We start from the raw sequence: 27437 nt of genomic DNA, 5'->3' as shown, positions 1-27437 counted from the left end.
TGGTGCTGAAAACACAGACAGACTGCTTAGTAAAGAAACAAGAACTCTTAAAACAACTTAAAAGGGTTTATCCTTTTAAGAGATCATGTCTGTGATCTCTGTCTCCCAAGGATGCGTGTACTGACCTCGTCAGTCATTGGAGGCCTCCGCAGTGCACTCGCACACTACACGCTCCATTTGGAGGGAGGGGTGGAGGGATGCTTTCCATGTTCTGTAAGAATCATCTGTCTTGGGATTTCTGTGAATTTTAGAGATGAGAGGATATAGCACAGAAAAATAAAGTGTGAGAGTTGCTGTCTTGTTGAGAGCACAATTAACCTTCATACTTACACTCTGAAACAAAACTAGTTACACCCACAGAAAAAATGCAGTCATGAGCAGATCTGGGACCACATGTTCAGTGTGCACCTGAGCTGAAGATTCTCCTGGCAAAGTCCAATTTCTGTACTGGTTGTTGTTGAATCAGCTGATATCATAGGCCCAGTGTGAATATCAGAGGGGTTGAGGTCAACTCTATGCATCTGCCCAAATTCATCCATTTCTATTCAGCTCAATGCTTCTCAGCACAAGTCATCCTCTGCTGTTACTCCTTACTGAGCCATCATGCAGCCATGCATAAAACTTCAGCACTTGCATTCCAGTTCCCACAGAGCTCTGGTTTCACCAAGGAGAAGCAAATGGTCCTGCAGGATTTTGGTTTTCATTGTTATGGTTTATGAAACAAACTCAAAAATACACCATGCTTTGCAGTGGAAGAAGTCTCACATACCCTTTTAAAGTAATGGCAGCAAATACTATCAAAGTCCTGTTTCATAATATTTACAAAGTAGTTGATCCAGACAGTAAAGGCATAACTCCTCTATATCAAGATAGTTTCTTGTACAGTTCTTTAGCAAACAAATATTCACAGAGTCCTGAAGTTACAGGCAACTGCTGACTCATTATCTGCCATATCCATGGGGAAAGCAAAGGCTGTAATGACTCTTTTTCTAATAGTGCCCCATGTTATGCTTGATCATGGATCGAGCCTGCGGTTCACAGATTAGAAGGGTGCCCTCATGCTAAAGCAGGTAACATCTGCTTTACCTCCCTTCACCAGAATATAAGCTCAATGTTTTGCGTATGGAAACATACTGTTGCTTCATGCTCGTTTTGTTTAAATCAGCCTATTAATTTTTGTACTATGCAGTCATTCTCAAGACAAGCATGACCTCAGTCTTTCATTATTTAATGACTTTCCCTTTGTGGGACAATGTACAGCTCTTCCATGTTGCTCATCGCTTCTGGAAAAGGACCAACTTCATGAGTTTCTTGACTGGATGAGGAGGGGAAAAAGGAAGACCGAACCTTCTTCATTGCTTTTTAGGGACTGAAGACTGTAGTCTTGCTTTCTTCAGGCTGGAGAAACTCCAAATCACTTCTGCCGGCACAAACAATGACGCCTGAATGGCACGCTTTTGCAAATGTAAACAGTGGCACAGCCAATTGTTTAACCTTCGCCTGAAGTGTAATTTCTTAGACAGCGAGGTGCTACCCTCTCCTAAGCAGCTGCAGAGCATTAAGAAGGTGCCATTTTTTCAAGAGAAACAGGGCAGATTGAAGTGACAGTAATAATTTCATATTTTCCCATTGCTACTACTCACCAACAAAATGTTCCCATATATCTGTAATGGGACATGTTTCTCTCGGGAGCAGAAAGCTTTAGTGTATGTTTCCAGTGAAACAATTACTAAAAAACAGGCTGCTAGCATAATTTTGACCTCAGCATTTAAAGTTTATTTCCCTATCAGACTCGGAGGCCGAGTGAAGTTGCAGGGTGAGACCGACTGTGAGACTGGCAGATGAACCCTGCTTGTTTCAGCAGGTTGGGACAGACAATGAGGGCCAGGTTCAGCTCAGGCAGGCCGCTGCCTACAGCAGAAGAAAGGGCCTGGCCCTGCTGCCTGCTCTGCCTGCACGTGAGACCCAGGAAGCCTGAGTGGTTGCGGTGGTCAGGGGATGCCTTGGCGCTTGTGGGCAGGGTTGGGACTGGTCAGGCTCGGCAGCAGCAGCAGGCACTGCTCCCAAATCTCCCATTTGACCTCTTCTCCACCCAAGCACCGCTCTCTCCCTTCCCTCTGGCGGGAGCAGCCTGCCCTGGCCCAGCCTTGACACTTTGTTCAGTTTTGCCTGAATCCAAGGCAATCTCTTCAAAAGAGTGGGAGCTGAGGAGGACAGAGGGACCTCCCTGTGGTCCCAACTGTGGTGGGACCCATCGCAGACGGCCTCACACGGGCAGGTCACCCACTCAAGGTGCTTGAGTTAGATTTTAACACCAGAGTGAACTTGAATGCCCATTGTTCTCTCTGCCCAGAGAACGGTTTTCCTTACGGATAATGGCCCACCGTACATGCCCGGGCCCAAGAGTCAGAACGAGCCGCTGGGCCATGCAAGGGAACAGTGACCACGTCAAGGCGGTGGTGTCAAGTGGGACCAGAGGGCCGCCACACGCACCACGAGTCCACCGTGCCCCTGCCAGCCCCACCTGAAGGCGAACCCAGTGCCCCACGTGCCGGCGGTTCGGGGCTGCCTTCTGCCTGCCCCGCTCTTCCCCAGGTTCCCGACCTTCTCCCATCAGCTTTCCCGCGGGAAAAACAGGCTCGGGGTCGACCGCCGGGAGTTGGGGCAGGGGACGGGGAGCAGGGGCTGCTCCCGGGGGGCCCCGCTCATGGCGACCGGGCGCCGTGTGGGGCCGGCGGCTGCCCCTCCGCCTGCTTGCAGCGCCGCTGCTCCTCGGCCGGGGGGCGAGAGCGGAGCGGGGGGCCGGGAGACAGCGGGGCCGGGGCCAGGGCCGGGGCCGGGGCCGGGGCCGGCCGGGCGGGGGTGGAGGGGAGCGGCGCCTCGGCCGGAGGGGGGTGCGGAGCCGCCGTGGAGGGCGGAAACGGGGTGGGGGGGGATTTGCGTCAGTGAGGGAGCTGGGAGCGGGCGAGGGCGGGCGGGACGGACGGAGGGACAGACAGACGGACGGAGGGAGCCCGCGGAGAGGCACCGGCCCTCCCCGCTCGCCCGCTGCCGCCGCTGCCCCGCCGCCCCATGGAGCTGTGCCCGGGCTCCCCGGCGCCCTCGGGCTGGGCGCTGCCGCTCCTCCTCGCCCTGGGCGCCGGGCTCAGCCACGCCAGCCCGCACCTGCGGTACACCCGACCGGGCTCCCGCAGCAAGTGAGTACCGGCCCGCCCCGGAGGGGGCCGCGGGAGCCGCTGCCGGCGGCGGGGCGAGCCGGGGCGGGCTGGGGCAGCCGGGGGTGCCGGGGCGGGCGGGCTGAGGCGGCGTGTGGGCCCCTTCATGCCGCTGCCCGTCCCTGACTGCCGTTGTCTTACCCCCCCTCCCCTCCCAGGAACTGGTGCGCCTACATCGTGAACAGGAACGTGAGCTGCTCGGTGCTGGACGGGACGGAGAGCTACGTCCAGGCCCAGTACAAGTGTGCCTGGAACCAGTTCCCCTGCCAGCCCACCCCGGTGTAAGTAGCCGAGGAGGCGACGTCGGGAGGGAAAGCGCTTGGCCACCCACTGCCGAGCCGCGGCGGAGAAGCGGTCGCTGCAGCTGCGCTCGGGCCCTTCCCTGGCACCCCAAAAAGCGTCCGGCCGGGGCAGGAGGGCGCGTACCGCCTTCTGGTTCCCCAGCACGCCCCGAACAAAGCGCTCGCTCTCATGGCAAACATAAGGCTGCCGAAGCTAATTAGAGCCAGATTGAGCGCGTCGCTGGACCGTGCAGCCAGTCCGCTGCGCGCAGCTGAAAGGGAGCCGCACTGAGACACCTCGGCAGGCCGCCCTGTGCGGGCTGGCGGGGCTGGCGGGGAGGCACTGGGCACGCAGGCCGCTTTCCACGGGCGTCAGGAACGCCAGCGCCTGCTGGGAGAGCACCTACGCACCCTGGGCCAGGTTTGCCAGGGTACGCCGGCGCTAAAAACCGGTTTTGTAGTTGCTCTGTGTTGCTGGATCGGTGCGTAACAGCGAGGGAGAGCCAGGAACATGAGCCAGAACGTTTACAATCTGTGTATCCCTGTCAGTTGTCCAGCAAGGAGAGAAGCCAGCGCAGAGATTTTTACAGGGGATAGTAGAAAGTTACTTGTTTGATCTTAAGCTTCATGCTATCGTGTGAGACCACGTGGTAGTCTGTAGAGTGACCACCTGTGGCACGGTGTGCTGTAGCAAGGCTGTGTGAGCCCGCAGGTACAGCAGGAGTCAGGGAACAGCAGTATCTCACTTATCTTCTGGCTAATCTCAGGCAAATCCCCTTTCCTCAGTTTCCCACTTGGAAAGCAGTAATATTTTCACACTTCTATTTGAAAGCTGTAGGTGAGAAGCACTCCCTGAAACCATTTCACCTCCCCCGGAATTCAGTGGAAGGACACCTGTAGATTTTCGTGGAATTAGGTTCAGAGTTGGACTGAGGTGATGGTGAGGGTTCTTTTACAACAAAGAATAACTAGTTTTTATTTTGACACGAAACAGCGAGGATGAGACTGATACTGATAGGTCCTGGATGCTGCTAAAATAAGACTGCGAACATCGATGATGCTGCCGCCCTGGGGCCTGTGACAATAGGTGTTGGGCGTTTGGCATTCAAATGCAGTGTTTTCTATTTGTTTAGATTGTTATTTTTGTTAATAAAACCCCCAAACTTTTCTCTACTGGAATATATAAACACTGGAATTTGAGGGAAATAACAAAGGCTGCAGACATCTGAGTAACACCGTCTTGTGTAATTTCCCTTGATTCTCTTCGGAGTGTTGAACTGGCCATTTTGGACTTCTGACTGAGTTTATGGGCTGTGTAATGGGGTGTGCCCTCTGCTGTGCGGAGTCTCGGTAGCGGAGCTACGGAGGAGTGAGGAGTGGTTGAAACTGAGATCTTTGAACACATAAATCACCAAGCATTAAGATAAGGAATTTCAGAGGCAGTAAATTAGGATTTTCTTGGACTATCTGCTAGTAGATAATGAAGAAAGTGCAAAGGCATTGCTTCTAGCTCAGGAAATTCCTGAACCAAGAACTGCTTGAGTGGGTGAGATCTTTGGCAGGAGTCAGAAGGGGAAGCCCAGTTTGAGCAGGGGGCTGAACTGGGTGACCTCCAGAAGTCCCGTCCCTTCCAGATTACTCTATGGTTCTGTGAAATGGTCTGTCCTTGTGCTTCTAGACATCTGGAGTTGGCTGCTGTCAGAGAGACAATATGGGGCTGAACAGACATTGGGTCTCGCCTGCTGTGGCCAATCTCGTGGGGTTTTTTTGTTCTTTTGAGAATGGAATTACATACTTATCATAAGTTTTTGTTTCTTCAATTTGACTTTATTTGGTGAACATCGCTGTTATTTTCTTCATAACCGTAATGGCAACTGCAAAATAATTCCTTACCTTAAGATATTTTAAATACCTATCACAGCACCAGCTGATTAACACTGAAAGCAGCTAGAATATCAAAATCTTGAAGTTTTATTGGGTTCAAAACCCCTTGTTTATAGGCTGTGACTTTTATTTTTCTGTCTGTTGCTGGTATACACATTCTCTTAGTGGCAGAGTAAAAAAGGAACTAATCCAAAGCATTTGAAATACACAGTTCAAATCCTGCAAACCCCTAACTTCATTCTTGTGAAAAATATTGTTGAATTCTGTAGGAGTAGTGGTCTGAATCACAAAATGTGTTTATATATGTTTCTTAGTTAATGTTGACAAAAATAGAACAGGAAAGAGCTATAAAAGCAACAAAGAAATGACTGTGAGGACTTCTGTGAAATTATTCTCTTTTTTCCTTTAAACACTTACATAGAGAAGTTAAAAATGAACTAAATAGCAGATATTCATTGGATTAAACTACAGTCCCTGTGTAGTCTCCTCCTGATACCCGTGATTCATCTAAGAGCTCATTCTGCTGCAGACAGTGGGGACAGTGAGATCCAAATCAAACAAAGAGATTGTTAACTGTATCATAGATGTATGGGTTTTATTAGTACTTAAGTACTATTAGGGCTTTTTTTATCAGTTAGTGGATTTACTGTGGATTTAAATTAGTTTAAGACTAAGTTTAAAGAGCCCTTGTAATGTTTAGGTACAATCTAGGTTACGCATAACAATTACTTGAATTTAAAAGCTCACTATTTTACGTGGGAGCGTTTCACTGCCTCAAACATACAGTGTACTCCTGAATGCCCCATGTTCTTCACATACAAGAGAGTGTGTATTGCAACTATGGATTACAGTCAGCACTGATTTTTTTAAAAGATTTTTTTTAGAAATAAAAAGTTCTGGTGATTAAGTGTGAAAATCATATGCATGCATGAACCCTTCTTATCTACCCTTTAGGCCCATTAAAATATCAGTTGTCTGAAAAAATCCCCACTGCTGGAATGACGGCACTTCTAGGAGTGTTAACTGTAATTTCAGTTTGGCTTCAGGCTTTATTTCCTGAAATGTGAAGTTGAAATTCAGGAAATTATTACACTTCATTGTTTAACTGCTCTATAAGTATTTGCGCTCAATAGCGCATTTCCGCACTGAAAAGTTAGTGAATGCTTTGGCTGATTAAGGTGTCAAGGATAAATGTGAGTTGAAGTGTGGCTGCTTAAGAGATAGGAAGAGAGAGAGTCAAAAGAAAAAGCAGAAGGGCCCTTTGAAGTATGCTCCCTTTGAAGTATTGGGGGCTCCTGATTTATTTTTCTTAAAATGTGACTAGCAGAGGAGGGAAGAACTTTGTTATTAGTGGGTCACTGGACTGAAAGATACTTATACCAAAATATTAGTGTTTTTACCCACTAAAACTAACTCATATCTTTTGAAATTTAATATTGCTTCATAAATAACTGACTCGTCCCCACTTCTTTTGCTGTGAATTTCCTTTCCTAGCTTTCTTATGAGTGATTTAGTAACTTAATTAGCATTATTAGCCATTTGTAGCTAATAGCATTGTCTGATTCTAAAAGAAAAAGGTATTGCCCTTCTGGCTAGATCCTACCACTCTTGAGGGCTGTGGCTTCTCCAGGACATCCTCTGGTCAATGTAGCCACTTCAGGGTAGGATGTTGTTATACCAGTTGTTTTGCCTCTTATGCTGTAGAGTATGCTGGGACACCTGGCTGTGCCATAGGTGCTCCAATTTATGGCCCAGCATTTTTGGGCAAAGCCACTTTCACTGTTAAGGTTTTAATTTTGAAGTTTGAAGTGAACTGAAGCAGCTGAAGTAGAGGGATGTTTTCTGGCTTTCTGGCTTTGCTACAGAACTGGCAAATGGGACTTCCCTGCACAAGCTAGTAAATCAAATAGAAAAAAAATCAGATTGGGAAGAACCTCTGGAGGTCATGTAATCCCCCCCCATAGTCCCCAGCTAACAGCAGAGCCAGCTTCAAAGTTTGATCAAGTTGCTCAGGGACTTGAAGAAAGGATGTTCTATCAGATCCCCTGATTCAAGTACCAGCCTTTATTAATTCCGCTCATGTGAGTAAAGATGTTTGTGTGCTCAAGTGTGTAACGAGTCAGGTCACCTACCCTTAGCTTGTGGGGAGTGGATTTCATGATTCAGTGTGAGCGTCTCAACACTAATGATAAACATACAATAAGCAAACCCGTTATTTCACTAGGTTGCACATACTTAGAAAATGGTCAGGAAAATGATGAATGAATCAATAACTAAATTAGCAAGCCTCTCCAAATCTCTCATTGAGCAATATTTTCCAACTTCTTGTCATTTAATACTTTCAAATGACTGTAAATAATCCCACTGCCAAACTAATCATGGTTTTAATTATTGCCAAGAGGAAGATTTAGGCCAAAAGATTGAAATAACTTTAGAGACTGTTACTGCTAGTTTTCTGTAATCATAAATACCAGGATAGATGACTATACTTATGAGTAACACACGGCTTTTAATAAGCAGTATTCAATTTTTAGTAATAAAATAATATTGAGTAAAAGTGGAAATTGTATTACTGAAAAGAAGCATATCAGACTTCCAGTTCAAGTTAAATGGCTTCATCAATTTACCATTTTCTGGAAACCCCAGAACGACCTGGGTGGAGCATGTCAGCCCCAGTCTAGGAACATGTAGGAAAACCACACATAGTTTTCAACCCTTTGACAGTCCTAATGTAGTTTTCTCGGAGTCTGTTCAGTTGCTCGAAAGTAAACATACAGACCAGTGTCAGAGTGCTCAGCACCTGGCAGGATCAAATCCAAGGTACACAAGTCAGCACAGATCAGAGCCTATGTTTGCCACTGGCTTCTAGCAATGCATATCTCATAAGAAAAATGTTCAGGATGCACAAAAACTTGAAGGGTAAGTGAGAGCTGTTTAATGTTTCCCCTCCAAATATCTAGATAGGTCTTTAGGATTTTTTTTTCCTACTTGGTGTATTTTCTATGAAGCAGAATTTCTTTGTACAGGCTCCAGCTAGCTGACTGCATAGGGAGGTTAGCCTAAGGGGTTGTGCATTGAAAACAGTAAGGAAACTTAAAAAACTTCAGAACGTACTTCAGTTTCCTGGAGTGCTTGTTTGAAAATCTTTGAGCGCCTGCTGGGTGTGGTAAACTTTCCTGGCTGTCTCCCTGAGCTTGAAATTGTGCATCTCTGCCTCCATGCACTGAATGCAACAGAGTGTTTCTTTTTCTGTGAACTGGACAGGGAATTTTAATTTCACACATCATTCAAGTTTGTTGCAATAATTCAAAAAATCATGAACTGCTCCTCAGTTCATGTTAATATAAATAATTAGAATTTTTATGCTTTTCTGGTTTCAGAAATGTGTGACCTGGAGGTCTGGGGCCTCTTCTGGAGGTCTGGGGCATCTTCTGTTAAGCACTGAAGTGTTGCCAAAATAACAAATTGTTAATTTTAGGGAGTTGCTGACCTGTTTAAGGCCTACTTTGTCATAAATCACCCAAATAACCAATGAACATTCTGCACCATTAGAAAGTCGGCAGTGCCAGTATTACATGCTGCAGATTATTACTCCCACCTGACTTTTTTGCATTCACATCTTATTTTTCCTCTCCCCTCTGGTTCACTTTTGACCTGGTGTCTTGAAAAGTATCAGCTCTCAAAACAAAGCTGCATTTTATTCTGGAAGTTGATGTCCCAGCTAATCCCACAGGTTAGCTCTTGCTTTCATGAAAGTATTGGTTATCTATTCTATCTGTTTATGTTTTCGAGTAATCTGTAGCTCTTTATTGGAATGATCCTAGAAATAAGCTTATTTCATGGGCAGAGAAGCAAAGAGATACTACTGGAGCTCAGTTTCTCAGGCAGCTTTATCAGGAACAGTGCTCTGCATCCTCACTTGACCTTTCCACTGGTGTGAGACACTTGATCCCTGCTGCTGGAGGAGGCAGGTGAGGATGTTGTTAACACATAACCTGTTGCAAAGCCGCTCCTGTTCCATCACTGTTAGACTACATCACAGTGCTGCTCTACAAAATTTTTCTGAAATCCTTTTGAAAGGACTGTATTTTCAGGGTTCTCCTATCTTATTCAGTGGGTTTTTAGCAATTTACTGTTGGTCTGTCAGCATGTGGTTGACTGGCATAGGTTTATCTTGTGACAAAATGGAAGGAAGCAACCATGTAAGATAATTCAAGATTGTAAATCCCAAGAATGAAGCTCTTCTTTGAGCCTTGCCACAGACTGTCTGTGACTGTGAGTTACTTAAATTTATCCTGTGTCTTGGTTTCTCTGCTCATAAGAAGAGGATGCCTACCTTGCTTTCAGGAGTGGTAATTCATGAGCATTGAGTACTAAAATTTTAAACTTGAAACTGATTTTTTGGGCATTTCCTACTGGACTTCAGTGGTCATCTTTTTAAAAACAAAATCCTTGGCAGCTGAGAGAGCTAGATACATACACATGTGCATGCATGGATATATAAAACAACTAGAAATAACTAGTATGAGACATGGGGACATGTTTCAGAGTGTGCAGGCCCTTGGTTGTTTCTTCCCAAGAGGAAGCATTTCTCTCCCAAGAGAGAAAATTGTATTTTGAATCTCAGGTTTTTGGATAGAAGAATTCTAACTGAGTGGCATCAAAATTTACTGTGTAAGTAATGAACAATGGCACTTCTGGAGATTTTGAATGGAACTACAAATGAAACCCAGTGGTGTTGTCAGAACAGTTGAGCATTTTTTGTCTTCTACCACTTCCTGTAATCTCCTTCCCCTCTTACTGAAAAATCCCAAACTCCACAGTAAAATTCATCCAGATTCTCTTGAATGTATTGATGTTCAGCATTAAGGAGAACTATGTGAGAGGGACCAGGATGTAGTGAGCTGATTTGGGCACCATGATTCTCAGCTCCTTCCCTGGCACCAACAGATGAGGGGACAGTGTTCTTTAGGGGTAGAGGAAAGCAACTTTTCTCCCTCCGTCCTGAGAGCTGATACACTGGGGATGTAGTGGGAGGGAGGAATGTAAGTCACCTGTGCCAGCTCTTTGCCCCCAGCAATTTCTTCCAGACAGAAGGCTCCCATTGTGCTTCCCAGGTGGTGTGAAGGACCAGAATAAATAAACACTGGAAAAAGTACCTAGTCTGTAATGCTCATTCCTATTTTATGACACATTTAGTAAAATTACAGTGCTTTTGTAGTCTGATATTGAAGCACTCTTTGCAGTGACCTGGATGGGTGATTTCTTGGTTGTGTATGCCACAGGCAGTTGTGTTCCTGCAGATGCGTAGTGCTTTGATTTGTTCACTTGCTTTCCTTCGGTTTCAGTCCCTGTTAATGCTGTCAGCCAGTAGCAGTTTTTTTATTCAGGATTTAGCTCAGGATAGATCTGGTGCAAATGTAGGCTATGCTGTACATTAGTGCAAACTTTATTAAAAGCACCCTTATGTGCCTGTGTGAGCCCAGAGAAGCTGAGCCTCCATAGTAATATGCGCTAGTGGAGGTCGTCATAACTTTATGTATTCCACAGGGGTGCCTCAAATTGTGTTTTTTCCCAGCACAAATAATTTTGAAATGCTCTCTGCTTGCTTTTGTTAATGTATATTAGAGCCTGATTATTATGTGATATAAAGACCTGACCATGGCCTTTCAGGAACTTCAAGTGAGATGGCTGTGACTGGGCCAGGCACTGGGCTAGTGGGTAAAGTCAGTGGCGGTTTTTTTGAAGAAAAAGTAATTCCCCAGACTCCATCACCTGCAAACACATGTACTGACCTTTTTTATATAGATTTTGGAAAGCAAAAATGCTGGCTAAAGGAAAAGTAGCAGTGGAAAGATAAGAAGCAGCTTAGTGTCTCTAATGCCAGATCAAAATCAAAAACTATTTTGGGGTTCACTAGGATTCTTTTTAAGTAGATTTTTGCTGCAATGATAATTGGGATTTATTACTGACTCCATGACTTGCTTTCACTGAACACCTAGACTTCTGTAGGCTAATCTATTCCTGTCAAAACATCTTTTCACCACTTGTCATAAATGCCTTAGGATAAACTCTTAGTAAAGACATATTTTTCTCAAATTAAGCTTCTCTGTGGGCTGGAACACAAGCTAGCTGCCAACACTGCTGTGTAGTAGCAAGGTTATAAAAGAACAAAATCCAGAGGTGGGATTCAACTCACCCTAACTTCAGTTGTCTACCAGATAGAGGGATGAATGTGAGCATGGGAGCTTAGACACCTGCAGTAGTGGTGACTCAAATACAAGTCAGTGGTGTCCAGCATGCTTTTTAGATAATCGGATGTAAATAATGACATTAGGACAAGATGCAGCCCTGTTTTGACTCTACTAGCTACTTTGATTATATTTCTGTTGGCCATAATGGACATACAACCAGTGCCTGTCCATACCTACACAGCAGGCCCCTGAAATTCAGGTGTGCTGAAACTCACTGTTACAGACAATCGCTAAAAGTCTCCGTGATTTCAGTGGAACTGGGATTTCTGCCACCTTTTGTAGGGGTTGCAATTAGGCCTGCACTCTTGGGAAACGGAAAACTTGGGATCAACTGGTTCCAGTTTAGTAACTGTGTAGTATGAATGGCCAACTTACTTAGGTATATTTTCAGCAGAAGCCTTTGCAGCCTACAAAATAGAAAATGCTTGGTCAAAATATGATTTCATTTAATTATATCTTCTAGGTAGTATTTTTGTGGGGTGTCTGTGTGGTACTTCAGCACTCCCACTGCAGTATATTGGAGACTTGGATGACTGGAACATGCAAGAGCAGACTATAATTTACAAAGAATGGATATACACTTAATAAAAGCATTAAATAGTGAAGATTCGTTATCGTCTATTTGATAAGACTGTGATTTGCAGGCTGCTGAAGTTATGGGACCTGTTCCAATCACTACAGAATTTTGGACCAACCTTAAAGTTTTGTGCTCAGAATAAACATTTTATATGTTGCTTATGTAGAACATATGCTGATTCTGCAGTCCTTTCCTCGCAGTGAGGATGTGGTGGCACTTATCTCCATGCATTTCCCAAAAGGTTGAATGTTAATATCTAGTTACAGAACACAGCCATATGTTTTCCCACCAATTTCATCCAAATGTTTCTGATTTGTTTTATCGCTATTAGGTGACATTCCAAATATCAGTGCTAACTGCTTCCTTCTGTGGTTTAGCACCATGAGAAAATTATAGCTCATTCCCTAGTCAAAATGTCTAGCATTTGCAGCAAACATGTATTTTTAATTAAGCATTTTCCTAAGAAAAAACTTTTCTCTCAAAGAGGAGGAATATTTGAATGCTGTTGCCACGCAGTATGACTTTATGTCAGCTGTGAAATACTTAGATATTAAAAGTGGAAATTTGCATTAGCGTTCTGAACAAGTTTTCTCATTTGATCAGCATGTGGAATTCATGGTGAAGGTAGTATGTGTCGGTAGTTATAAGCCTGTTGTGGATAGACTCCTAAAAACCAGCTGTTCTAATTTTCTCTGTTGCGAGGAAAGATTAGAGACTGTTGAAATCATCCTTTATTCATGCTTGCTAAAAGAATTATGTCATTTGTAATATTTAGCTAAATTCACCACAAGGATATGACCATTGTTTTGGGCTGGAAATCCACAAGAGAATGGGGTCACTAGGCACAATAAATGCTGGTGTATTGTATGTAACTTTTAACCACATAAGAATTTTTTTTAAATACCTTTGAGACACTTGTAAAAATAATTGTGTTTATTAACACTTATGTGAAGAGCAGAAATCCAAGTCACCTGGAGGAAGATTTATTGATTTACTATTTTTAATTACATTCCAGCATATACAGGCATTAAAGTGGAGCCTCAGTTCTTTAAGAGCTTAACAAAACTTTTGAGAATCCTTTTGACCAAATTGCCTCACTAGGTAACTGTGTAAAGATTCACACCTACAAGATAAAAGATGTGAAACTTGGGCATGTTATGTTCTAACTATGTCATTTTACCCAGCTGCATAGACAAGCAACATTTAGTCTCTCCGGCTACACTGAGTCCATTTTGTATGTTCTGTATGTTTGTGTTTGTATGTTATATATTGGCTGTGACTATGAGTGAGCAAATGGATTCAGAATACTGCAAATGTAAATAAAGACATGTCTGATTTCTGTATTCTAGTGGCTCCCAGTCCTATATCATTATAATATGTAGAATCACAAATTATTCTCAGGATGCAGTCCCTAGCAGAAAGTTATAGTTTGTTTTGTTAGAACTGTAACCAAGAATATAATTGTGTTCAGTGCCATTAGACTGTTATATCCTGGCAAAATCCTGGGAGTCTCTAGCTCCTCCAGTGAAATCCACTGAGCGAGCAAAGTTCTGTCTTTAAAAAACTTGTTGTATGATTGAGAATCTCCCTTGGGCTGGATGCATGCTGATGACTCTCATTTATTAGTGCATCTGGACGATGCAGGCACAGTGACGCCATTCCTTGCATGGGCAACTTCCACAACAGTGTATGAAGCATATCATCAGTAGAGAAGATGCAGCAATGAAGCTGTGATTTTTAAGAAACTGTAATGTGACTGAATTCAAATTAGAAAAGTGTTAGGGTAAGTTCCTCTTTCTCAGCCTTATGTGACTAGCCTTGCTGAAGTAAATGGGACTAGATGTGTGACGCATTCAGCTGGACTGACAGTATAGAGGAGCAATACTTCTTGGTAAGTAAATCCCAATTTAATTTCTGAGCCATCCATGAGTATAGCTGTCTTGTTACCATAGTTCAAGATGTAAAAAGAAGAAGATGTAAAAAGAAGAAAATAGAAAAAAAGTAGAAAAAAAGAAGAAATAGAAAGCTATTCTACATCCAGATTTTGAAACATTTTGATTCTAGCTTATTTTTGCTCTAGGAAAATTGTGGTTTAGGATTCAGGTTAGTCTGTATTTGATGTGCCTAGCTGAAATCGAAACAGATCCAATTCATGTATTTGCTTGAGCTCTCAGACTTGCAAGAATTTGTAAGGAATAGACTGCTACGACATTTTAAAAGTTGTAGATACAGAGTGTTCATATTTTATAGTTTAGAATGGGAGGATTCTTCTGCATTTCAAGTAATTTTTGTATTAAATCATATTAAAACATTCTATGTCTATTAGGATCATGAAACTATGAAATAAATGAAATACGAGCAAGAATGTTGAACTTGCTTATTTTTTATTTTTACGACGGAGTTTGGAAGTTTTATAATTTGCCCATATGAAAAATACTAAGCTTGATTTCTTTTAATTTGTTTATATTCTTCTTTTGTATTTGGTTGTGTCTTATGGTTTGTTTGAATGTTGAAGTCATCTGAAGGTGTCTACATCGATGAACATGACTACAGAGAAGGTATACAAAACAAAATTGTCAAAAATATGACAGGAATGGCAGAAACGGTACAAGGAAAATCTTCATTCTGTAATTTGAGCAAAGAAGTGCACAATTTGCATAAAAGTAGTTCTTATTCCTTTTATAAAATTTGTTTCAGCTATATTCTTAAAACTTTGTTAGGAAAAAATAGAGAAGTGTAATGGTGTTTGAAGATAAATGAAATACTGTAATTTTCAGGAAGTAGTTTGGCCCTGAAAGTATAGAGAGGAACACGCACAAAGTTTGGAGCAGTTAAGTGTTTTATGGAAATCAGAGGAAAGTATGTACGACCATTTCCAGCATGTGAAAATTGATCTGGAAGTTCAAAGTTTGCATTTCAGTAATGTGGTTGTTGTGAGAGAGGTTGTAATGACTCTCAAAACCACTTCAAAACACTAAAGCATCTAGCTAATCCTGTCACTCCTCTGACTCTGGCAGCTAGTTGGAAAGAAAGGAATCAAACCCAAATTACCTACACAAGATGTGGTTTAATACTTTAGATAAGGGAGAAGGAAAAGGAAGTTCCTGGGTGGCCGGGATGTTTTCCTTCCCAATGGTGCCCTCTACATTGCACTCCTCTATTTAATTTTTAAAGCACTTGACCTTGGGGACCTCTGTACTTTACATTTGTAAACAGGATTCAGCAGATGTTTCACTGAAAATTGTAAAAGAAATGATGAGCTGGAGTGCAGTCTACAGCTGTTTCATATATGAAGGTAAAAAAGAATTGGAAACTCTCTCTGAGTTTACGTGCTTCAAGTCAGAATCTGAAAAGCTGACAACCACAGCAAACCACTGCAGTTATGAGCAGCTAATAGAGTTGCAGCCTAGCCTGCCCCTGCCTTCCTATGAAGATTCACAGACGTGAATCTAGAGAGGCTTATTAGAATAAACTGCTCTTTGGCCCAAAAATAGTTGGAAAAAATATGACATTGTCTTTAGTCAAAGTAACTTTTTCCCCTTAAATGAGAAGTCATAGATAAAGTAATAATGCTAAAGAACAGAGTATTTCCTGAGTGCAAAAATTAGAATGTATTGTGGCAGAATTGGGAAAGATATTGTTGGAAAAGAAACTGATTCATAATTAATAGTTAACATTTTAACCCCTCCACCCCAGGTTTGCTAAGCAGCTTACCAAAAAGGGACAGCAAATGGCTATCAGATGTGGGATGTTATATCAAAACTATGTCTCTGAAGGTGAAAGATGCTAAATAAAAAATACAGAATTATTTCAGCAATTATTTGCACACATGTCAAGAGAGGCTTTGAAAAGTAACAGTTAAACTCTTACTCTATGACTTTCAATAGCAAGTCACTCATTATTGGATGCAAAAGTGTTGTTCTAATCTGAAATAAGAGAAAAGATCTGAAAATGCCATAGGGAGGTTAGTAGTATGGTACTAGTTTTATTCAGAGAAAGGAATTCATGTGAGAAATTGAGGTAACTTTTTTGTTTCTATGTGTTCCAAGTATACCAATTTATAGAACACAAGTGGCAAATCCCTGTTTTACTTATTTTCCTTATCTCTCAACCTGAAATGAGCTGTCCCTTAAATTGATTTAGTTTTTATAAAATAGCACAGCCTCTGCTTATGGTCTGGTGGGATACCATAGTGACTGACTGCAGTTGAACATGCAGGACATGTACTGAAGGAAAGTTACAGAAGTCGTCTGTGGTTAAAGAAAATTACACAACGAGAATCGGTTTGCCATTTATTAACTTTTGAGTGATTAATCAGGGAAACTTAAGGTTGTATGTACATAACATCTGCATAGTTTTGTCTGCAAGACCCTCCTCAACTAGTGAAGTAGGAAAGAGTTGATTCCTTCATTGGTTGTGGCCTTTCATCTGACTCCCTCTTTCATGTCCTTATCTGACTCATGCTTTCAGTGTTTTGTCTTTCCCTGGAATATCCATCCTAGCTTTGACATTCCAAGGAATGGTTTTAAGTGGAGACAAGTGGGACAAAGCAGGCAGAAACATCTTTTGATGTCCAGAAGAGTTGCTGCCAGAGCAGCCCTGGGGGTGGGTTTGCAATGAAAAGCAGTTAGTTAGAGGGAAAAGGTTTTTAATTTGTAGAGTAATACATTGGTGGTTACTGTTATTCTCAGCAATGTCTGATGAGTTGAACCTTCTCTTCCCACAATATGTTATCCCTCTGCCCATACATGAAAGCCCCTGTTCTATGGCCATAGCTGCTCTCCCTGACATGACTGTGTTGAGTGCAGGTAACTTTAAAACCTAGACAGAAACATTTGTTCATTTGATGTTTGAAGGAGAAAATTAATCATAGATGAAAGTAATTGATTTTCATTTTTAAAAAAGCTGTTTTAATTTTAGCTTTAATCTAACCAGCAGATTAGGTTAAGGATCATTTAAAATGCTTTCTGGTTTGGCAGATACCGAACAAGTTTCAGACCTCGGTACACAGTTGCATATAAGACAGTAACAGAGCTGGAGTGGAGATGTTGTCCTGGGTACAAAGGGGAAGACTGCAAAGAAGGCCCAGCAGAAAAGCCAAACACTGCTCGTCGCCCCACAACACCAGCGAAAGCTGTTGTGAAGAAAGGCTTGGGTAACTTTTTCTTTGAATTTTGGTATGCATGATCACGTCTGGTTTCTTCTTTTGTCTTTTAAGTATAAGAACCGTTATGGTTTTTATTAAACTCAACTACTGACAGGTACAAAAGCCACATGGAAAACACTGCATGATGGGGAAATAATAGCCAGGCAATCACAATCTCGATACAGAGAATTTCCTGAAGAATAATGGAGGGGTGGCTCTAGAACACTGGTCATAAATGCCAGCTGGCTACTCATGGTTCAGGAAAATCTTTGTGTTAAGGTTGTTTTTCTTGTGGTTTCTTCAATGTTCAGCAAAAAGATGGTATTTGAGAGGAACTATTATTAAAACAAAAAAGAACAGGTACTAATTTTAATGATACATAATGCTCCCTGGCAGTTTCAAAGTTTGTTCAAGGGCTTGTGCAGATTTTACAGATTCAAGTTAGATTATCTCAATACTAAAAGTAAGGGAAAGATTTCTGAAAAAAATACCTTAAAGAATGAATGATGTTTGTATAAGATACTGTCTTCTGAAAGGGTAAGAAGGAATGCTGTTACTTCAGTATTATGCCTTTTCTGCATTAACAAAAAACAATAAACAGATGTTTCCTTCTGAAGGACTTTTCCCCAACATCATTGGACATGAGCGTCACATATAGCGGTTAGTCAGATTTCCACTTGCATTTTTTGTGTAGTGGAATGGATTGGGACAGAATACATGGTTTCAAACCAGTCCTATAGATTATATATCTGCTTTAAAAATAAGCTTTTAAAATACTTTGTTAGCCCACCTGAAATACTACATCCAAAAGATGATAATAAACCACAGTGATATCTTTAAGTAACTTGCACACTGCTTATGTCTGGCGTTTTTCTTTCTGCTCTGACCCTAAAAGAACTGTAACACACTGCAAAAATAGACTGGTGTGTATGTAATAGCCACACTCTGTGTGTGCATACTTTTTAGTTATTAAAGGAATCGGCCACCCTGCCAGTCTTGAAGAATACATTTGTGACTTCCCACCTTTTTTGTAATGTCTTTAAGCTGAAATCCAGTCTAAAACTAAGAAAAATTTCAACTGCATGTCCTTCAGACCCTATCTCATGTTGCTCTCCACTGTCTGTCTAGCATGCGTAGCTTGGAACCAGTGCTAAAATACTTTTGTCTGAAGATTTAAATGTTAACACCACTTGTCATCTGAAAGAGTTATTCTAATGCTAACAATTTGTGTGTCTGTTTTCTGTCATATTTAAAGAAGTATGTTTTCTTCTTCACTTCTTCATTTACTTTTTTTATGTCTGCAATAGTATGCCTTCAGTGTGCAAAGCTCTTAGGATTATGCATTGCATAAAAGGTGTCATGCAAAATCCCAATCAGGATTATACATGAAGTCTTTATAGAGTATACCCCTCTGTGCATAATGGCAAAGATACATGGGAGTATGCGAATCAATATGGCATGTAGCTCTATACATTAAAGTAGTATTAAATGTTTGTTAAACTAAAACAATTGGTGGTCTAGCTGCAGGTCTGATAAATACTGGATGGTTATTTGGGATCACACTCAGTATCTTGACTTACTAGTGCCTTGTTGCTGAGAATCCCAGAAAATAGGATTAGAGGAATCTTAAGAGGTCTGTTTATCCATTGCGTAAGGTAGGTCAGCTATGTCAGTCCAGCCTCCAGTGGTGGAAATTCTGCTGCTCAAGTGGACAGTGTCTTCTGGCATTTCACTTTCTGTACAGCTATCAGGCCTCACCTTACTTGCTCCAGTTGAAGCCCATTCTTGTCCTGTCCCATCAGTAGCAGATATGGAAAACAGTTTATTCCCTACCAATGTGCAGATGTCTTTCAGAATATCACTCTTCATCCTCCTCACTTCTAGCCTAAATAACAAGCTACTTTGACTTTTCCTGCAGTTTATACTTTCTTGACCTCTGATAATGTTTGGTTCTTTCTTCTGGATTTTCTACAATTCTTACACATTTTGCTTGAAATCGAACATCCAGAATTGTATGTGGCTCTGCAAATGAGGTGCTGCCAATGACAAATGGATTGGAAGAATGGTTTCAGATTCATTAATAGATTTGTGCTAGGTAAAAAGTAGATTTCAGCTAGAAGTCTGCTTTTACTTTTTTTTTAATTCAATGAGGATAGTGCTGGTGTTATTTTAATCTAACAATTTTGAATGTATAAAGTTTATGCTTTTATATACATTTTTATTGCCTACTTAAATGTGTCAAATAATTAGGTATTTTTGAAGCAAGAGTGATAACTGCAGAACTCCATCCAGTATATGCATTTGGACCCCAGTTCAGCAAAATACTAGAGCGCAAACCCACTTTAGGCACATAAATTATTGCCACTTAAGTTTTCAATGGGAATTCAGGAGCAGCACCTCCCAAATTATTGTTATAGGAGATGCAGTGGCTCAAAGGTGATTGTGATGTGATATGTATGGATCTATAATGGTCTGTTATATATGCTATAGGTTAGATTCATTGCTGAACAAGGAGGGTGCTGCTTGCTTATTTATTTATTGCAATTGTATCTTGGCAGGAATTGGTCAAGGTGCTCAAACATTCAGTTTCAAGTCTTTTGATAATGTTTTAATTATAAACTACTGAAAACAAGACTAGAAAATGGAACGAGCTTTATGCAATTTAAATCATATTTGGCTTTTAAAAAAAGTGAAATTATCTGATTAAAAGAGATACCACTGGGAATATTTACATCCAGACTTTGTCTATTATTTCCATAAAACAGATGCAGAACCAACAGAAGAGCCAGAACCTCCACCATATGAGAAGAAAATGCAATTTCTTGAGGATGAATTGTTTAGACTTACACGATCAGTGCTTGAACTTCAGTCCTCTGTGGCAGGTGTGAATGAAAACCTAAAATTGACTGTCCAAGAAGATGCTAGTAAGATGTTGGTCACTTGGCTGAACAACCTTTATGACCGCCCAGAGCCTGATAGTGCGGTTGGTGGTGAAACAGACACTATTCATCTGCCCGGACTCCTCAGCAATAAAGATCAGAAAGACCCTTTTATTGATTTTGAAATGGAAGATATAAAGTCTGAGCTAGCTGAGGTCAAAGAAGCCTTGAAGATGAGGAATGACAAGCTGGAGGAACTGAATGGAAAAGTAAAAGGTTATGAAGGACAATTAAAACAGCTGCAGGAGGCAGCACAAGGACCTACAATAACAATGCCCAGTGACAATATATATCAGGAGTATATAGACTCAAAATTTGAGTCCCTCAGACAGGAAATACTGGAAGGATTTGAAAAGAAAATGGCAGATCTGAAGAACTCCTGCGAATACAAACTACAGGATATCCAGCAGCAGTGTGATGACAATAAAAAGAACTGTTTAGGAGTAATTGATGTTATAAAAGGAAAACAGAATGACTTGAGGAAGGAAATAAATACTCTCCTAACTCAGATTCCATCAAATAAGTCCAGTTGTTGCAGGGAGGGTGAGAGAAATGTCTTTGACCAACAAATAAAAGATTTAGATAAGAAGATTGACAGAGTTGCAGAAGCACACAGGATCTTGAACGTCAGAATAGATAATGAAATAATTCGATTGTCAACTCCAGATCTAGAAGACATGTTTGGTGAGAGGTTGGAGGAGCTAGATGCAAGGATGAATGTTACAGAACGAAATGCTGAAGAACATTGTTTTTACGTTGAGGAAACCCTCCGTGGTGCTATAGCCTCTGAGGTAGATGAATTGAGAGACTTGTTTGACCATAAGCTGCGGGCCCTAGAAGATAGGCTAGGTGGCACTATTTTAGAGATCGCTAATACCACAGACCCAGATGGAATGTATATTAATCCTGGGCCCATCTTTCCCAGTGATGCAGGATTTGCAAATGAGCAATTCACAGCAGAGATTAATTTCCTGAAGAACAAACTGCTGTCGCTTGAACACCAATGTGGGCAAAAGTGTCAGTCTGCACCACAAGGTAGGGAGAACCTTCAGAAAGAGCTAGAAAATTGTAGCAACAAATACAATCACTTGCTTTTGAAAACAGAGAATAACTCTGTTCTCCTGCAGTCTCTAAATAGCTCTCTTAACGAGAAACTCAACTTAATTAAGGGTAACCAACGTGACATCCAGAAAATGCAGAGAGACGTACGTGTATTCCGATATAGTCTAAATGTCATGGATAAAGATATGAAAAATCTTCAGGATGGCTTGAGTAGCTGCAGGGAGCAGCTTCTGGGTGTCAATTCTACCTGTAGAAAAACACAACGAGGTGTCTTCCGAAAAATTGATCAAATGCAGAGGACATTTGCAAATCAAACTGCTCATCCCAGTGATAATTGCTGTGGTGAAGTGAAAGAGAGACTGGAACACTTGAATGACCATATCCTGAATGATCTTAGCAAGTGCAAAGAAAAGACCCAAGGTATCCAGGAGGGTGTTTCAGATATTGAGAGCAGAGTCTCGCATGTTGAAAAGGTTTGCGGCAAGCTGGACTCTGTCTCAGGTAGCTTGCAGAAGATAAAGGAAGGTCTGAATAAGCATGTAAGCAGCTTATGGAACTGCATCCGTGAAATGAATGGAACTATAGCATCTCATTCCACTGATATTTCTGGCCTCAAAAATTCTGTCCAACATTTCTATAGTCAGGTCTCCAAAATCACCACAGACATTGAAGGCATGCTGAAATCTCAGTCTGACGCAAGTAAGTTTTTTGCTTTTTTAAATGCTTTTTTTTGTTTGTTTTTCAGCTGGCTTTGTTTTCTGAATCATTTATAAAGGAGCTAAACAAGGGAGGAAAAATTTATTACACAATTTCTACTTTGTTTTTACAGTGACTCTAATTTTGGCTGTTTGCTCTAGAACGCCATAGAGGACTTTGAATACTTTTTAAAGTATTCTAAAATAAAAAAAAGAAGTCTTATATGCTTTCATGTTTACCTTGAACCAGAATAAAGTGGAAAAACTAATATTTTTGGATAGTGAGTTTAAAGTAATAATTATCTGTAGATATTATTCCAGTTCATTTGATTTGATTTTTTTGTTTTGGTTTATGTTGTTGTGTGAGGTTATTCTTGATTCCTCGGGGGAAATTGAAAAGTAAATGTGGAAAACTGAAGTCAAAGAAATTCAAATTTATTATAAGAAAGATTCCCTGTAAGTTCTGTTCTTAGCATGAGTTAATGATTATAATTCAGCACCAACTCTTTTTGAGTTAGGACTTTCGCAAACAAGCTCTGGCATATCTTGGTGTGGCAATGTAAGACCTCTGCTTCATGGCTCTCCCAGAAGTTTGCATTCCCGCAATGTAGTTGGCAAGTTGGCAATAGGTGCACACCCCAGCTGGCAGTGTTTTCACACCTCAGCTACTTCTGTTAGTAGTCCAACATGTTAGTTCAAATCTACCTCCACAGGTGGTTTAAAGTTTGCGTTAAAGTGGCTGAGAAGCAGAGGCACATTACCTTTGGCTCAAAATGCTGTGAAATGGTAACCTCAACATGTTGGTGAACCTTGCCATGAAGGTTTAGAGACCTTGCCAAATGTCACTCAGTTGCTTCTGCAGTTCTTGCTCCAAGTTTCAGCAATGGGTTGTTTTTCTGAGAGAGTCAGACTTTACAGAAGGAAGCTGAGTTCTTGTTTCTGTTAGCATAATGCAAAAACATAGGAACTGAAGACTGTTTTGAAACTGCACTCTTCAGTTGGTTGTGATGCTTCTGGTTTTAATTCTGTGCACGTATGAGATAAATAAGAGGCTGATTTCTGTGACTGGCCTTAAATCAGAAGAAGAGGTGCTGAGGGAAGAGCCTGTGGGCTGTTGCAGCTGATGTTGGGTGCGGGAGATCAGATGCAGGACCATGAGTGCTCTTGCTTGAATGGACAAGTCGTGCTTCATGAAAGGTCTGAAAGTAATTTCTTTAGGGAAGAATATCCTTCTCTCTCCAAGGCAGAGACTTGAAAGCCTGTGATAGATGTGTTTCTTTTGAGTGTTTGTTTAAAACCAAATGTATTACAGTGCTTGACACAAAAATCCTTCTGAGCTGAGAAGCTCTTGTGTGAAATTAAAAAAAATATGTTTCTCTTCCTTTAAAGGAAGAAGTGAAAGGGAATGGAGGGTGTCCATAATCCTCAGATAATTCTTTTGGTGAATTCTTGACTCAAATTCAACAGGGTTAGAACCTTCACCCCTAGATCTTGCAGAAGCAGACCCAGTCCTCATTAAAATGCAGTATAATGTATCTATGTAATGCTGTTTCTCATCCATCTTGCCCAAAATAAATTTGCACTAGGGACCAACATTGGAGGAGGGTCCAAGATACACACAGTAATATTTCCTCTGCTGTTTAAAGCAGGTGTTCGAGCAGCCTCATGGGTTGTATTTATCAGCCCCTATTACAATGTTGTAAAGCATTAAAAAGCCTCAGCGTGCCTGGGTTTCCCTAGAACAATGCCATGTCAGGGCAGAGTTCTCCATCCACCATTGGTTGTTAAGAGCCCATGGAAGGACACTGCTGCTGGAGCTGGGGTGCAGGCACTCTGAGCATCCCTCGCTGCTCTGGGGTGCCTCTGGCCTCTGAGGGATTCATGGAGCACACACTTCAGTCCCCAAATGTTTCCAATTACAATAACACTGTCTGGCACAGCAGTCCAAGTAAGTTTTGATGGCTGGAGTTGCAGAAAGATTTTGGCAAAAGAGCCTTTTTTTGGAAGTAGTTTGGGAACCATGTTATGTGAGTTGAGGTATGGCTTTAACTATTTTTACATCCGTGATCTGAAGCACCGTCTCTTGATACCGATGTTATTTGAAAGGGAAGACTGTCAGTCCTGGCCGTAGATTGGTGTAGAATTTCTTATGCACTATTTGCCAGCGTATCGTACCATTGAAATGATGTCATTTGACTTCAGAAGGGCCGAAACAGAAACAAGTTGTTACTAGTAACAGTTGTTGAGGGCAGTAAGGCAGGGATATGTTGCAAGAAATACAATATAAAATCTTATCAAGCAGTGTAAGCCCACCACATTGTAAACCTGAGCAAATTCAAATGTCCCTGATTTTAGGAATATGGCTGTCTTTTCTTCCAAATTTTATATTACAGGGTTTCAAGTGCCTCAGTCCAAACTAACAAGCCAGGTTAGTGAATGATTGTATGTCAGATACGGACCCAGAGACCAGAAATGTATTTAATTTGTTGTAATTTCTGGTGAAGGTAGTGCAGCGTCCTGCCATACCCAAGGCAGTAGTGGCGGCAGGTGGTGGTCTGCTCTAAGCATGTGGGGGACCACACACAACGTACTCACCAAGGTAATGTAACCTATCAGCTCCTCATCCACATTAAATGCTGACTGCCTCCAGCTCTACACCTCATAGGATAAGTTGTTCTCATTGCACTGTGTGCCTCTCTGCAGGTATGTTTGCTCTTCAAATGGCATGAAACTGAAAGCCTTGTTAAAGTTAGTGGTCTCTTTAACATACTCTGCCTATTCATATAGATTCATGAAGTTTCCAGGAATCAGAATTGTGGTCTTGCAGCCAGATACCATGCTGGGAGTGCAGTTTGCTTTGGTTACGGTTACTTGACCTGAACTGCAATTACTCTGGTAATGGTCTCTGTAGCAAGGTTTTGAAAGCAACATCAAAATGTTGTCTGGTGAAGTTATGGTCTAAGAAACCAAATGTATGTCCTGCATTACAGCATCGATAAAGGGCAACATAAAATCTTAATGTTGTAGTGTGAATAGTCATATAGTCAATTCCTCTAGGCTCCCTGTGAGCTTGTGCAAAACGGTGCTTTGTAACTTAATTGTCAAATCCCTTTGGTATCTATAAGAAAATTCAAGTCAGGTCTTTTTGCCTTCTTGTGAGTGCAGTCACAGATTCCTTTTCTCGCAGTTTCTTTCTGTGTGTTTTGGGGGCTGAGGAGAGAATGGTCAGGGCAGAACAGCACTAGAAACAGAGGCACCCTGAAGATCTACCCGCTTCATGCATCCAGGTCGCTGCTCATCTTCCTTCCCAGCAAATCATTCCTCCTTCAGTGAAGTAAACTGCAGGTTAAAGCTGCCTGGCTGAACAAACTGAATAAAATAAAATATTTTTAAGATGGGGAGGGGAACAAAAGCATTCTTATTTTCAGCTAAGGAGGGAAACCTTTCCTTCTGTTTTCAGTTGCGGATGGACATCTGAGGGCAGAAGCTGTTGTGTGACATGATAACCAAACTGTCACTTACACCAGTGATGACAACTGGAGCAGCAAGGATGCCGCTGCTGAGGACAGTGTTACTGTTCTCAGCTGTGTAATGATCTCAGCTCTGCTCTTTGCCTTCTCAGATAGATGGGAAGATGATGGGAAGTATTTCTGGTTTGTCTGCTGTTCAGCAAAGCTTAAGCAGGTCCAGCTAGATTCACCCCAGCCTTCGCTGGGCGTTCATTTTCTCATGGTCTTGTGAACTGAAAATGTGTTATGGAATTCAGCATCAGGATAGGGTGACTCCAGTGTTACTATCTTTATCTAGTGATTTATTGGTTCTTTGTCTTGTTATGATGCATCTCAGAAGAGGCCAAAAAGGTTGGCAAATGTGGCAGACCGGATCCCTCTCAACCCACATGCATCTGTTTACTGGCACTTTCAGTTGAGCTTTAGGCAGGTAATTCTGGATATAGCTTTATAAAGATGTAGTTGGATAATTCTGAATATTGCAGTATTGACATTGCATGCAAGGAAGCAGTTTGCACAGGGTATGGGATTTGAGCTGTTGATTGTTACTTAAAGGTTTAGAAAAGGAAGCAGAGAAATATATTTATTTTCCCTGTGTCAGCCCAAATTGTTGTCTTAATAAAGCTCAGCTTAACTGACTAGAGAAATGACAAGTACATGCATCCCAAGGTAAAGTATTTTGTCAATTTGTGTTTTGAATGAGTTTAATCTGAAGATCTTAGTTGAAGGTCTAAATCTATGCCACTGTGGACAGAAGATGTCTCACTAAGTTAAGAACTTTGTTAAACAATTCACTTTGATACTTTAAGCTTTTTTTTTTTAATTTTTAAATATTTTTTTAATCCTGGGATTTTTATGAAGTTGATTTTAATTTGTGTAAAGTGAACATTTCACTTCTTAGTCCTCTGCCTTGTGGATAGAGTTACTGAGTGAGCTTCAGTCCAGCTTTGTGGTGCATTGCTTGTTTCAATTCTCATGACAATTAAAAGTCAGCCAGCAAAGTTTAGGAAGATTTTTTTTCTAGCAGGCATATCTAGCAAATGAATGCAGGTGGTGTGAGACTATGACTTCATACAGCCTCTCAGTACTCTGGAAGGCTTACATGGACTTTTTATGAGACTGAAAGCAAGAAACGAGATTCACAAGGGTAAAGTGCAGGTGTTGAGTAGTCAAGAAACATCACGTGGGTTGCCAGTGACACCGTCTGGACCCCAGCTGTGTGTCATGGACAATACCTGCATGACTTGGTTGTAAGATCTCCCCCAAAGGTGCAGCATAAGGCCCTCCTGGGGGTCCCCAGCTGTGCGGCAGAGCCAGGGGAAGCCTCACACCACATCTGCTTTTAGGCACAGCCATTCAGTTTATCCCTAGCTACTGCTGAATTTAGTCAGGCTGATTTTGGGCTGTGATAAATTAAAATGCTTCATTCTGACCACTGAGACCTTAAAGCAGTGGTCTCCACTGTGGACCATGGTGAGCATCTCTGGTGTGATGAATTGCATCAGACAAATTCGCAAGGGGCTGTTTGTCCATTTCCCCAGAAACTCACTTCCATCCCTGCACCTAAAGCCATGCTTTAGTCTGAAAATGTAACCAAAATAACCAATGCTAATGTTTAATTTAGAATGAAATTCTAATTATTCCTTGTAAAAGCTGTCATTGCATCTGCTGAAACCTACACTTTTGTAAATTCCTGTTCTTAATGTAGATGTAATTCAGCTTCATTCTTGGGAGGAGATTGCATCCTTAAATGTCATCTAGGACTTCTTTTTTATGAATAAGCTGTAGTTCCTATAAAGGGCCCAGAACTGGACCAGATACACAAATATAACTGTGTCAGCGCTGTTCAGCCCTGATGTCACATGTGTTGGCTGC

General features: G+C 41.6%; 1 protein-coding gene across 1 annotated transcript in view; it reads left to right on the top strand.

Moving 5' to 3' along the window:
• Positions 1 to 3020: 3020 nt before the first annotated feature.
• The window catches only part of EMILIN2 (elastin microfibril interfacer 2), a 38226-nt gene continuing 13809 nt past the window's right edge, over positions 3021 to 27437 (top strand). Inside the window, exons 1-4 of the mRNA XM_074878926.1 lie at positions 3021 to 3197; positions 3374 to 3496; positions 17191 to 17366; positions 20123 to 22057. Of these exons, the coding sequence (XP_074735027.1) occupies positions 3073 to 3197; positions 3374 to 3496; positions 17191 to 17366; positions 20123 to 22057 (2359 nt within the window). The 5' untranslated portion in view covers positions 3021 to 3072. The remainder of the gene's footprint in view (positions 3198 to 3373; positions 3497 to 17190; positions 17367 to 20122; positions 22058 to 27437) is intronic.

This window comes from Strix uralensis, chromosome 1 (genome assembly GCF_047716275.1).
Source record: "Strix uralensis isolate ZFMK-TIS-50842 chromosome 1, bStrUra1, whole genome shotgun sequence".
NCBI classification, from domain to species: domain Eukaryota; kingdom Metazoa; phylum Chordata; class Aves; order Strigiformes; family Strigidae; genus Strix; species Strix uralensis.
Note: the sequence above shows the minus strand (reverse complement) of the source record. Positions and strands in the feature narration are given on the sequence as shown.